Below are 14,536 nucleotides of genomic sequence, written 5' to 3'. Positions count from 1 at the left end.
ACTGGGGGCGGGGATTTCAAGACTATATGTGGAATACGGACCCTGGGGGTGAGACACTTTATTGTCTGTGATTTTATATATCTTGGCAACTTATTAGGTTTAAAGCAAACAGTAATTTATAATTTAGGTACTCTTTAAGATGAGAGGCACAGCTAGCAATGAACATACAGTGGAGGAAATAATTATTTGACCCCTCACTGATTTTGTAAGTTTGTCCAATGACAAAGAAATGAAAAGTCTCAGAACAGTATCATTTCAATGGTAGGTTTATTTTAACAGTGGCAGATAGCACATCAAAAGGAAAATCGAAAAAATAAACTTAAATAAAAGATAGCAACTGATTTGCATTTCATTGAGTGAAATAAGTTTTTGAACCCCTACCAACCATTAAGAGTTCTGGCTCCCACAGAGTGGTTAGACACTTCTACTTAATTAGTCACCCTCATTAAGGACACCTGTCTTAACTAGTCACCTGTATAAAAGACACCTGTCCACAGAATCAATCAATCAAGCAGACTCCAAACTCTCCAACATGGGAAAGACCAAAGAGCTGTCCAAGGATGACACATTTTAGGAGGAATGTTGGTCCACTCCTCTTTGCAGATCATCTCTAAATCCCTAAGGTTTCGAGGCTGTCTCTGTGCAACTCTGAGCGTGAGCTCCCTCCATAGGTTTTCTATTGGATTAAGGTCCGGAGACTGACTAGGCCACTCCATGACCTTAATGTGCTTCTTCTTGAGCCACTCCTTTGTTGCCTTTGCTGTATGTTTTGGGTCATTGTCGTGCTGGAACACCCATCCACGACCCATTTTCAGTTTCCTGGCAGAGGGAAGGAGGTTGTCGTTCAGGATTTCACGATACATGGCTCCGTCCATTTTCCCATTAATGCGATTAAGTTGTCCTGTGCCCTTAGCAGAAAAACACCCCCAAAGCAAAATGTTTCCACCCCCATGCTTGACGGTGGGGACGGTGTTTTGGGGGTCATAGGCAGCATTTTTCTTCCTCCAAACACAGCGAGTTGAGTTAATGCCAAAGAGCTCTATTTTGGTCTCATCAGACCACCACACCACCACCTGCTAATTTGAGGTCATTCACTAACTCCTCCCATGTAGTTCTAGGATGCTTTTTCACCTTTCTCAGAACCATTGACACCCTACGAGGTGAGATCTTGCGTGGAGCCCAAGAGCGAGGTCGATTGATGGTCATTTTGTGCTCCTTCCATTTTCGAACAAATCGCACCAACAGTTGTCACCTTCTCTCCCAGCTTCTTGCTAATGGTTTTGTAGCCCATTCCAGCCTTGTGCAGGTCTACAATTTTGTCTCTGACATCCTTGGACAGCTCTTTGGTCTTTCCCATGTTGGAGAGTTTGGAGTCTGCTTGATTGATTGATTCTGTGGACAGGTGTCTTTTATACAGGTGACTAGTTAAGACAGGTGTCCTTAATGAGGGTGACTAATTAAGTAGAAGTGTCTAACCACTCTGTGGGAGCCAGAACTCTTAATGGTTGGTAGGGGTTCAAAAACTTATTTCACTCAATGAAATGCAAATCAGTTGCTATCTTTTATTTAAGGTTATTTTTTCGATTTTCCTTTTGATGTGCTATCTGCCACTGTTAAAATAAACCTACTATTGAAATGATACTGTTCTGAGACTTTTCATTTCTTTGTCATTGGACAAACTTACAAAATCAGTGAGGGGTCAAATAATTATTTCCTCCACTGTAAAGGCCTCTAGTGGATATGCTGTGAGATACACAAGGAGTAGGTGCTGGGAGATCACAGTTCTAGATTGCCCTCTGTGCTATTTTCTATGCAAAAGCAAATTTTGTGAATATGAAACAACATTGGCAGTGGTGAGACAAACCTTGGCATGCTTAATTTCTAATTCGGACATCTCCACAAGGCTTTTCCGGAAGGCAGACACTCTCTTTTGTTTGAAGCTAATAAGCTCTGCAAAACAAGGAATACCACTCTGAGACCTCAGTAATGTGAATGCACAACATTAAGCCTTTTTTTTTTTTTTTTTTTAAATGTTTTTTATTGTCTGGAAAAAAAAAAAAAAAAAAAAAAAGTAATAAGCCTTGTACTATACGCTTTTCCGTGCGCATATTAGAAACGAGTATGGTGTGTGACACAGAGACTTCAGAAGTGCATAGACTGCACTGTCTGATGTTCAGACTACATGCGGTGCAATGCGCCATCGTACTGCTGCATTTTTTTAGGCAACTCGCAGTGCTGTACCCGATAGCACAGATGGTGTGCAATCTGCGTTGCCTAATGTGAACGAGGCCTTATACCGAGTGTCGAAGTGCAAGCCACAACAACATTCTATATAGTCTTAACCACTTAAGGACAGCAGTGATTGAAATCTACACCGTTTTGATCCCCTAATACCTGCCAGGGCGTAGATTCCATATCACTGCCGCCGCGCGTTCCCGCCGCTCCTGCCACTCTCTACCCCCCCTTTTCCCCCCCTCGTAGCTCACTCGCACTGCTGTCTCTATGACGGCAGAGCCCTGTGAGCAGGTCACGAGCCAATTTCATTGGCTACTGACACTGTCAATCAATGCAAGCAACTCCCATCGGCTTACATTGATCACACAGTCAGGAGCCAATAAAGCCGGCTCCTGACCGGCTCTCAGAGCTCTGGCAGCATAAGTGACAGCAGAGTGGGTGCCCTGAGTCGACGGGTATGCACAGCGATTCGTAGGTATCCTGCAGTTTATGGTACCAGCACTTTCTGGTCCTTAAGGGGGCAGAGACAGCTGGTACTTCAGTGGTTAACATACAGCAACATTGACATTCTTTAGCACAATACAGAATAACTGGATTTGAATGCAACAAACACCACGTGCTAGATATCTTTAAAGGAAACCTAAACTGATGAATTAAAAAAAAAAAAATGAACTGAGGTTTCTACCAGCCCCCTGCAGATATCCTGTGCCCACGCCATCACTGAGTGATCCTCCATTTCCCCCACAGCGACCCTCTTCCGGCCGTCCAACTGGCGAGTCAAAGGCCACTGTACATGTCTGGCTGCATGCCACCTTGATCATGCTCCCATTGGCGGGAGAGTTTTGCACATGCGCAGTAGAGATTCTTCATACTGCGCATGCACTCCTGTCCAAGGGAGCATGATCAGGAGGTGCATTGGACCAGGGCCGCGTATCAAAAACGAAGGTCGGGCGCTGTGGGAAGCCGTAGGATCGCTCTGTGATGGGGCGGGTACAGGACGTCTGCAGGGGGCTGGTAAAAGCCCCAGGTAAGGGAAACTCTTTTTTTTTTATTCATCAGTTTAGTTTCACTTTAAGCAGAACTCTAGACAGCAATAAAAAACTGACAATATTTTTTAAAACCAGATATGAGGTTTTCATGCAAACACTTTACAATTGAACAGAACCAAACTAAAGCGCCATCGCCAGCAGCAGTCGGGAAAAGGAGTGCTGGGATCCTCACATGAATGTTTTTCTTAGGTAATAGCTGTACATGCAGACACCTGATAACATCACATTTGCTTTAAAAAACATCTTTCAGACATGTTCCCTAATCAATTAATTTCCTTAAAGGTGCCCATTAACAATACAATCCTGTAGCCGATCGATGGTTATTGATTGCCAGGGTAATCAACCGGAAATTATCGTTCATGCTTATTAACAGCTACCCAATTTGATCAGATTAATGAAATCAAACCTTTTTTTCCGAGAGACACACACACACAATTTATATTTTTTCTCTCTATAGTACTGACATCTTCCACAGTGCTTTATAGAGTGCATAGTCATGTCACGGACTGTCCCTCAGACGAGCTCAAAACCTATTCCCTACTTGGAAATGTATACATTTTTACTTCCTCTGCTCTGTGTGCCAGTCCTGCTTGCAACTAGAAGTAGTCTCTGCAGATTGCCATTTTTAAATTTGCTAGCTAATGCTCAAGTGGTCATGCTCTCTTATTCACACTAAACCATATGACCTGAATCTTGTGTAGCTGAACTTGCATGACATCAGATGAACTGTAGAGGGGAAGTGGTTAGTAATCAAAGCAGACCTCTGCACTCTAATGCTGGGGATACACGGTACGTTTCTGTACCGTGTATCGACCAGCTGATCCGGCCAGCTGATAATATTCAGCTGGCCTGATCAAGCCGCTCGATTCCCCCGCCCGCTCAATTCCCGCCTGCAGACAATGGCAGGGAATCGAGCGCTGATATGGAAGCGCCGGCGGGGGCGAGCGGTAATCGATCCGCATGGACGAGCGGGGACGCGGCTGGGATCGAGCCGCCGGTCAGCCCGTGTATGCCCGGCATAAGGGCCCTTTCACACTATGGTGTTGCGGTAAGCAATTTTACCACAAAAGGCCGCCTTGGTCACTGAAAGTCTATAGAGACTTTTATACTTAATGTGATGCGCTGTGATGGAAGTAGTTAAATCGCCACAGTCATCTGTGCGTTACTGCATGATCCGTGCCTACCGCACAGATAGTAGTAGTGCTAATCTACACAGTAAGTGTGAAGGACAGAGTGCAAAGCACAATGACAGGAATCCTGGCGACACACTTCCTGTCCAGCAGGGAGTACGTCACTGGATGGGGGGGGGGGCAAGCCTATGCATATTACCCTGTTAGCGCTGCCACAGGGTAACGTGAAAGGGGCTTTGGTGCGGTTCCCTGCGGTGCGCTCTTCCCCATGTGAGAATCGCACCGCACAAGTGTGAAACCGGCCTCAAGGTGTCCTGCATGCTTTGCTTTGAGAAGGGCAAGTAACATGTCTCTTTTCAGATCAAAGAGATTTTCTGCTTTTTATGCAGCTAAAGCTGCTCAATCTGGTTTCTTCATCTACAAAGCCTCAGGTCTTGGAACTCATAAGCAAACATAAGCAGAGTGAATTAATAAAATGGTGCAAGCAGAAAACTATGAGCTGCGGCTGAATAGTGTATTGGTTAAGGGCACATCTTCTAACATAGGAGACCAGGTTTTAATCTCATTTTTCCTTTTCAGTAGGCCAGTACCTATTCAAGAAGTCCTTGGGCAAGAATTCCTAACACTGCTACTGCCTACTGAGCATGCCTTTAGTGCCTGCTATACAAATGTTGGAATTATTTTATTATTATTAAAACTCTGCATAAAGAAAACCTGTAATGAAAAAAACCTCCCTGGGGGGGGTACTCACCTCGGGTGGGGGAAGCCTCCGGATCCTATTGAGGCTTCCCCCGTCCTCCTCGGTCCCACAGCAGCGGAGATAAAGCTCCCCAAACAGCTAGGATGTAAATATTTACCTTCCTGGCTCCAGCACAGGCGCAGTATGGGCTCTCCACTCGGATAGGCGAAAATAGCCGATCTCTGTCAGGTCTGCTCTACTGTGCAGGCGCAATTCTCGTGCGCAGTCGAGCGGACCTGACAGAGGTTGGCTATTTCAGTGCTGGGAGCCGCAACAGCGCCCCCGCTGGAGCCAGAAAAGGTAAATAAATCAGCGCTTGTCAGGTTTGTCGAGGGAGGATTCCAGGACACTTCGGGGGAGCCAGCGCTGGATTGCCTGCAGCTACAGGGGAGGTGGAAGTATCATTGGGACCCTGTGGCTTCCCCCTCCCGAGGTGAGTACCCCCCCCCCCCCCCCCCGGGGAACTTTTTTTCATTACAGGTTCTCTTTAAAGTGAACCAGAGACGAAGCACCTTGTGTGTGTATTTTACCATATATATCAGTGGGAACATTAGAGAAAACACCTACACTGTTAAGCCTGCTTGTTGTTATCAGCCCTGATAAAATCCCAGACTGAGCATTCAGTCTGGCTTTGCTCAGGAATCATTATAGCTGAGTCATTATAGCAGAGCCCTTTAAGTATTTTTGACCAAATTGGTCTTTAGAAATGGTTTTGGGTAGCAGGTCTAGAACAATCACTGTACAAACATACTGTTCAGCTTCTGGCTAAGAAGTTTGCATAGCTTTATGGAGAGGGGTGGAGGCGGGAAAGAAGGGTGAATGAGTGGACGAGTAGGACTGTACTGCAGGAACTCTCTTGGATGTTTCCACAGAAACAAAAGACGTCCGGGGACAGTGCAATGTCTGGATGAATCACTACAGAGGAGGTCAGCGATGCTGGAGGACACCTGCACATACCTCAGATATCTGGTTGAATGAATCCAGAATCAAGCTTGTGTAAACAAGGCAGCACTCAGAGAAAGCAGACATAATTCTTTATGTATTGGTCATTTTACAATCTTTGAATTAATGTAGACTGGTTTCTATAGAAGTCTCCTGGCATGATGGCCTGAATATAGTCACTCTTACAAGAATTGAACATGTGCCAGTTTCACTGCATGTGTAAGCAGAACCGGATTTCTGAGAAGGCCACAAAGGCCATGGCCTTGCGTGGAAAAAGCAAAAGGGCAGCAGGATTTGGAAGACATAAGAGGTCACATATCAAAGTAAATCATCTCTCCAGGTCTGCAGCCATCCTGCTTTGCTCTGCACACAATGTCTGCAGTCTGAATTTCAGAGTTCCCTGCAACTCCCTCACTTCCTGGTTGCGTGGTGTGATGACAGTCACAGAGTCCTCTGCTGCATCTGCTATTATTTCCCCATCTTCTGTATGATGAGCGGGACATACAAGCTGCTGTGCCAGCAGTGGTGGCTCCAGGAATTTTTTTAGGGGGTGCTATGCAGGTGCTGGACCAATTTCCAGGGTAGCTGATGACCTGTGCGCCGCAGCAAAAAGGGGTGTGGCTACAACCGGTGGTATGGCAAAAATGGGCGTGGCCATGGTCGGATGAGGGCGGGGCTAACTGTAATTCAACGTGAACCCGGGGTGAGAATGATATACAGGCTGCCATATTTATTTCCTTTAAACAATTCTAGTTGCCTGGCAGCCCTGCTGATCTATTTGGCTGCAGTAGAGAACTGAATTACACCAGAAACAAGCATGTAGCTAATCTTGTTAGTTCTGACAATATTGTCAGAAACCCCTGACCTGCTGCATGCTTGTTCAGGGTCTATGGTTGAAAGAATTAGAAGCAGAGGACCAGCACGGCAGCCAGGCAGCTGGTATTGCTTAAAAGGAGATAAATATGGCAGCCTCAATATTATTCTCATCTCGGGTTCCCTTTAAAAGTGCAACGCAAAGACAGAGGGGCCAAGTTTTGGTGACCCTTTACCAAGAAAATTCATATAATTGTGCAGGTTTTCTCAAGAAAATACACGTAATGTGAGCAGATTTGAACAAAAAAAACGTTCAATAATTTGGCAGATCTGACCACAATATGGACAATCGTTGGCAGATCTGACCCCAATTTGGACAATCGTTGGCAGATCTGACCTCAATATGCACAATCGTTAGCAGTTATGACCCCAATATGCACAATCCTCAGCAGATCTGACCACAATATGCACAATCCTCAGCAGATCGGACCACAATATGCACATTCCTCAGCAATTCTGACCACAATATGCACAATCCTCAGCAGTTCTGACCACGATATGCACAATCCTCAGCAGTTCTGACCACAATATGCACAATCCTCAGCAGTTCTGACCACAATCAGCACCACCTGTTGAAAAAGAAAAACCCATTTACTCACCTACAGTCAGAAGACCTCCTGTCCCGACCTCCTTGTGGCGCGCAGCTCCCAGGATCCTCTTCCTTCCCGACGTCACGTGGCTTCCTGCCTGCGCTGAGAGCAGGGCTACAGGAAAATGGCCACCCGAAGCCCTGCACTGCAGACACCAAGTCTGCAGAGCAGGGCTTTCGGAAGCCATCTTACCGTAGCCCTGCTCTGCTGCTTCGGCCAGGGGGTGCTTTGGAGGTGCTTGGACAATTCTAAGGGGTGCTTGAGCACCCCAAAGCACCCCCCTGGCGCCGCCCCTGTGTGCCAGGGGTTGTACAGTAGAGAGCAGAATTCCTGATTGGTGAGTTTTCCTGGAACATTCACTGGGAGGGAATATCAGCTTCACCAGTTTGCTCTCCCCCTCACCTTTAGCTGTCAGTTTATTGCTGGTCAGCTGCTGTTAATGATCTGAGCCCTGCATTCCCCCTCTCCCCTCTCTCTAATTGAATGGCTTTTTTTTTCTCTGGAAAGGTTTATGGCGGCAGCAGCGGTCTCTGTGCTAAAGCTCAACCCCCTTTTGCCTCATTTTAAGAGGAGTCCCTGCACCTGTCTTAATACTGGGTACACACAATACAGTTTCCCATTCGATTGACTGGTAATCTGACAGGAACTCGCATCGTGTGTACATGTCAAATTGCTCCTGATTGATAATGGGATCGATTTTCCAATGCTAACTACCCAAAATCGATCTCATTATCAATTGGGAGCTGATCGGACACGTTGAAAATAATTGTTCCAATCTCATCTATTGGATGGGAAGTTGCACTGTGCGTACCCAGCATAAATGGATGCTGGAAAGTACAAATCAAGCCCTGTGTGTAGCCCTCATCCAACCTAGACTCTTTCCTCCCAACATCAGTCAATAAAATAAAAACAAGTTTTATGCAGAGAGTCACAACAATGATCTGGCTGGAGTGCTGGCAGTCTGAAGCAGGGTGTGCACACTGAAGCACCACTTCTTTGTTGCTGGCAGTCTGAAGCAGGGTGTGCACACTGAAGCACCACTTCTTTACCTTGCTTTGCAGATTCCGAGATCTTCTCAAATTTCTGGCAGCACTCTTGCTGGTGTGACTCGGCTTGCTTCACATCTTTGCTTTTTAACCTCGCCTTATCAAGAGCTTTGTTTGAATTCTCATATTCAACCTGGCTCTTTGTCCTCCTGAGTAAAAGGTCCTGAATCACACACAAAAAAAAAAAAAAAAAAAAAAAAAAAGAGCATAAATCCATTTTTATCCACGTTTCTGAGCTTTGCCTTTCACTTCTTGTCATCACTGAATGTACTCAAGCACAGACACTTTTCATTACTTTGTGTAGAGAAAAAGATAGAAGCATATGGTACCATCTCCTCAGAAATCCCATAAGACAAAGTAAAAAAGGATCTCAGAGGCCCTTTCCCTCAGCTGTACATTTCCCTGCCTAACTGGCAGCACTGTACACAGGGCTGTGGAGTCGGAGCAATTTTGGGTACCTGGGGTCGGTGGTCTCATAAACTGGGAAGACGGGAGTCAGATGATTTTTGTACCAAATCCACAGCCCTGGTAAGTATTATACTGAGGAGTTGGAGTCTGAGTCATTTTGGGTACCTGGAGTCGGATGATTTTTGTACCGACTCCATGCCCTGACTGTACAGGAAGTATCTTGGGGGGGATTTTGTTAACACTATAGTCGGGGAAATTGGATTTCCCTAAATGGATACTATCCAATTGAAAAAAATCAGACAAGCACCATACAATATATAACTGAGTATATGCTTAATAGTGCCAACTAGAATGTGCTAGGGGAAGTATTACAGACATTTTGAAACAAAAAGGACCCCCAAAAAGTAGCACCAAACTAGTATAAGGTATTAAATTATCACTAAATCTTTATTGAAAAAAAAAGCACAAATAAAATCAATAAAAAAAAAAAAATTAGATATCATTTAACGTGTGATAGAGCATATTCTCAATAGGGTCAGCACTGTTACACTTTAAGTGAATTATCTGGTTGTACAATCTAATACTAAAAATATTGTTTTGCAAATGGGCTATTGTTCTGCAAATGGGCAGTTTGAAAGGTATTACTACAATGGGAATTTACTTCTTACATTGATATATTTAGCTTCACAATTCTCTATCACCATTTGAGTTCATTTGTGTTCACTTTTTCAATAAAGTTTTTGTAATAATTATTACCTTATACTAGTCTGGTGCTGCTTTTTTGGGGGATCCTTTTGTTTCAAAATGAAGTGGATACTATCCATATGAAACTGAAGGAGTCCATATATGGTTACATACACATTGGACAGACCTCCTGAATGTTTGTATGTCTGAGTCCTAATCACTATAAGTGCAATTATCATAGCTTCAATCCATCTTCATCTAGTCAACAGGACATAAGGAATTTTGAAAGCAGACTCCACTGGGGGAAACTATTTTACAGGTTATGTGAGCTAGAGAAGGGTAACAAAGATGGAGGCCAATTACTCATCCAGGCAAATGAGTGAATGGAGAGTGGAGGAAAGGACATAGGTAAGGGGAGAAGAGGATAGGAGAGAACAGAAGATCATGGAGGAGAGAGGAACTTGCATGCTCTATCAGGACTCAGAAATCTATATTGCTGAATTATGTAAAGATAGTAGCTGTGTTCTCACCAGTGCATGCGGTTGCGCAGTGTCTTTGCGCCATGATAGCACGGGTGAGAGAGAGATGCAGAAACACCTGCTGTACATGTGATCACAGTTGTAGTTGGGGATCTTTTAAAGACAGCGGCACCCTGGAGGGCAGCGGAACTAAAGCGAGACACCTGATGGACTGCTAGGGGCTGGAAGAAACCCCATGTAAATAAATCTAATCACCCCTTAGATGTCCTATTTAAGCGGCTTTACCCTTAGTGTAGTAATTAAAATAAATGGGATAATCCCATTGCACACAAAAAGAGTTATTGCTATGTTTGTCTGCTTGGATGCTGGGAGAGAATACTTTGTGTTTGGTGGATCATCCCTTGAGGGCAGAGTACCTGTAGAAATATACTTTATATTAGCAGTGCTGTCTTGTATCCCCAACTGGCAGATTACCTTAGCGGCTTCAATATTAAGCATGTAGTATCTCAGGAGTTCAGAAAGTTTCAAGTCTTCATCAGATGCAACTCTGGCTTCAATTTTCTGCAGAGCAATAATAGTGACAGCACACAGTCTTAATGCCAAGTACACTTCAATGCAAAATGCAAAGATAATGAGAGTGAGAAGAACTTACTCTGAGCTTTTCAAATAACTCTGCAAGTTTCACCAAATATCTGGAGAAAAAGCAAATGATGTACATTACAACGTACCACTCACTTTTATTGAACACCTTCAATCATTTTACATGAATGATTTAGAGGATAGTGTACAAATCTTGACAGTTTCCCTCAACGTAAAGAGAAATCAATTTCCATAAAATACTGTGTAATCCAACTAAATCCTTTGAAAGCTTATTGGTCCCCCATTCTGCTAGCAATCTCAAGGATCACCCCCATTCTGCCAGCAGTCAGAGGCATTCTCCTCACAGGGATCCACCTCATTCTGCCTAAAGTCATAGGAAGCTTTCTATTCTGTCAGCACCAATAGATTGCCAAACCCAAAGCCAGCAGTCCCCCTAACTCTTTCAGCTGTCAGAGGTGGTCACTCGGGATGATCAATGTGATGCAAATATTTCCGCTTTCATACAGGATAATGTAATTTTTTTATGCAAATATATGCAGCTTGAAAATGAATCAAAGCTTGAAAATGAATCAGTTTAAACCTTAGTGGGACTTGATTGGTCCATTTTCAAACTGCATAAGTTTTCATACAAATGTACATAATCCTGCAAGAACTAGGAAATATTTGTATCTCATTGATCATCCCTAGTGGTCACAGGTGTCCCACATACATAAATACTGTTGGGCAAATAAAACGGCACATAGAAAAAATGGGCTCCAAACAGTGGTACTGTAGTACAATATCAGTAAGACCACACTAATGTGGGGAGCACATACAAACTCAATGCAGACAGTGTCCTGGCCATGATTTGAATCTAGGACTAGAGTTGGGCCGAACGGTTCGCCTGCGAACGGTTCCATGCGAACTTCAGTGGTTCGCGTTCGAGTCCCGCAGGCGAACTTTTGCGGAAGTTCGGTTCGCCCCATAATGCACCATGAGGGTCAACTTTGACCCTCTACATCACAGTCAGCAGGCCCAGTGTAGCCAATTAGGCTACACTAGCCCCTGGAGCCACTCCCCCCCCCTAATACAAGGCAGGCAGCGGCGGCCATTACGCTCACTCGTGTGCCTGCGTTAGTGAGAGTAGGGCGAGCTGCTGCAGACTGTTTCTCATAGGGAAAGATTAGTTAGGCTTAGCTTGTTCCTGGCTGCATACCTGTTCAGTGAACCCGCCACTGCATACCTGTTCTGTGAACCCACCACTGCATACCTGTTCTGTGAACCCACCACTGCATACCTGTTCTGTGAACCCACCACTGTATACCTGTACAGTGAACCCACCACTGCATACCTGTACAGTGAACCCACCACTGCATACCTGTTCTGTGAACCCACCACTGCATACCTGTTCTGTGAACCCACCACTGCATACCTGTTCTGTGAACCCACCACTGCATACCTGTTCTGTGAACCCACCACTGCATACCTGTTCTGTGAACCCACCACTGCATACCTGTTCAGTGAACCCACCACTGCATGCCTGTTCAGTGAACCCACCACTGCATACCTGTTCAGTGAACCCACCACTGCATACCTGTTCAGTGAACCCGCCACTGCATACCTGTTCAGTGAACCTGCCAATGCATACCTGTTCAGTGAACCCGCCACTGTATACCTGTTCTGTTCAGTGAACCCGCCACTGCATACCTGTTCTCGCCATGGTGCGCACCAGTCCAGCACGGCCGTCACTACACAAACAGCTGTTTGCGGTGCGTTACACGGTGAGTTTGGTGTGTCAGTGTGAAGCAGTACCTTAATTACACTACCTGATTGATGTATACACATGCAAGATGTTTTAAAGCACTTTAGGCCTGTCATTTAGCATTCAATGTGATTTCTGCCCTTAAAACGCTGCTTTGCGTCAAATCTAGATTTTCCCCGGGGACTTTTGGCATGTATCCCACTCCTCCACCTGGGGGTCCAGGTGTTAGACCCCTTGAAACATCTTTTCCATCACTTTTGTGGCCTGCATAATTTTTTTTTTTCAAAGTTCGCATCCCCATTGAAGTCTATGGCGGTTCGCAAACTTTTACGCGAACCGAACCTTACGCGGAAGTTCGCGAACCCGGTTCGCGAACCTAAAATCGGAGGTTCGGCCCCACTCTATCTAGGACTTGAGAATAGCAAGGAGAGTGAAATTCACGATTATCAAGTTGGCACTTCTTTAGGATTGGAAAGAAAAAAGTGATGAAATAAAATGACAACTATAACGTGTATGGATAGTTCTGTCAAACCAATGAAACAATTCTCATTTGAGCGCTCTAGTTACATTTTTACTAAAAAGTATGTGAACACAAAGTTTTCTCCACAGGTCTGTTTGCTCTGCACTGAACTTTGTATTTTGTGAGGGCAAAACAGAATTACCACAACAGGTCAACATGACAGCCTGAGGGCCCCGTGTTTCTTCACATTTGTGTGTGTGCAGTCTGTGGAAAGTTTGGTTATCACACCACTCCTGCATCAATGGGGTACGTTACCTCTGTATATTCTGCTTTTTATGTGAAGATATTCATCCAGTTCGCTATTTCACTGGAGTATATATTTCATATATTGTTTTATTATGTATGCTATTGTTTGTTTTTTTAATCAATCATCTTTTTACTGAAAACTAAAGAAAACCCCACACTTCTGTATATACATTACCTCCATATAATAAATATACCGTACCTCTGGACTCTAGACTAAAGTATGAAGTGCAGCATAATGTGACAACTTAAACAACCTTTACCTTACATGTCAACTCTGGCCCACAGAGCATACAAACTTTGCATGCAAGTGTGTCCTCCCCTTTGAATTACTGTATTTTTCGGACTATAAGACACTTCTGACCATAAGACACACTTAGATTTATAGGAAAAAAATATTTACTAAACCTGGTGCATCCATGGTAAAGGGGCATCTTGTGGATTATGATGCCATCTTAGTACCTCATGCCCCTTGTGTCTTCCTGTGTCCTCCTCTTTCCCCTGTTTGTCCTTCTGTGTCCTCCTCTATGCCCCTTTGTGTTCCTCTTGTCTCCTCATCTATGTCCCGTTGTGTCTATGTCCTGTTGTGTCCCCGTGTCCTCCGTTTGTCCCCCTGTGTCCTCCTCTGCATGGGCACAGTACAGGGAGTCCCCGACATTGCAGCAGGTTGGAGGTCTCTATTGGCAGGTGTTCACAAGTCAAGAACTCCCTGCACTTGGACTATAAGATGCAGTGACTCCCCGAATCCCCCCCCCCCCCACACACACACACATTTGGGGGAGAAAAAGTGAGTCTTATAGTAAAAAAAATAGTTTGTTTGGCCCACAAAGACCACCAGGGATACTACATTGGAGGTATAGCCCTAGATCATCAGGGAAGTCATATGTGGGATGGATGGGGAAAGCATTAAGCGCCAGGAAACTGTACAGGGGAGCCACTAGCACTAGGAAACTGTATAGGGGTGGTGGTGGGGTGTCACTAAACACTAGGGAACTGTATAGGGGAGGGAGGGTACGACTAGACAGCAGGGAACTGTATAGGATGGGGACGGAGACCACTGGGCCCAGGGAACTGTATAGGGGAGGGGCCACTAGACACCAGGAAACTGTATAGGCATGGTGAGAAGCCATGGAACTTTGTAAAGGAGGGAGGTGGCTACTAGACATTGAGGTTGGCACACGACTTGGTCCCAGTGTTCAGTTTAGGCCCACTTTGTATTTGAGTTTGACACCTCTGCCACACAGTATGCCTGCATTG

The 14,536-nt window shown here is 44.9% G+C and overlaps 1 protein-coding gene and 1 long non-coding RNA gene across 2 annotated transcripts in view; one reads left to right on the top strand and one right to left on the bottom strand.

The window, feature by feature from the left end:
• LOC137570865 (sorting nexin-5) overlaps positions 1-14,536 on the bottom strand; it is a 35,070-nt gene that overhangs the window by 4,546 nt on the left and 15,988 nt on the right. The window contains exons 7-10 of the mRNA XM_068279572.1: positions 10,828-10,867; positions 10,650-10,736; positions 8,608-8,767; positions 1,865-1,950 (exon numbers count right to left, since the gene is read on the bottom strand). Coding sequence (XP_068135673.1) covers positions 1,865-1,950; positions 8,608-8,767; positions 10,650-10,736; positions 10,828-10,867 — 373 coding nt within the window. The remainder of the gene's footprint in view (positions 1-1,864; positions 1,951-8,607; positions 8,768-10,649; positions 10,737-10,827; positions 10,868-14,536) is intronic.
• The window catches only part of LOC137570866 (uncharacterized), a 53,499-nt gene that overhangs the window by 37,695 nt on the left and 1,268 nt on the right, over positions 1-14,536 (top strand). The gene's annotated exons all lie outside the window — the stretch shown is intronic.

Source organism: Hyperolius riggenbachi, chromosome 4 (assembly GCF_040937935.1).
Source record: "Hyperolius riggenbachi isolate aHypRig1 chromosome 4, aHypRig1.pri, whole genome shotgun sequence".
NCBI classification, from domain to species: domain Eukaryota; kingdom Metazoa; phylum Chordata; class Amphibia; order Anura; family Hyperoliidae; genus Hyperolius; species Hyperolius riggenbachi.
Note: the sequence above shows the minus strand (reverse complement) of the source record. Positions and strands in the feature narration are given on the sequence as shown.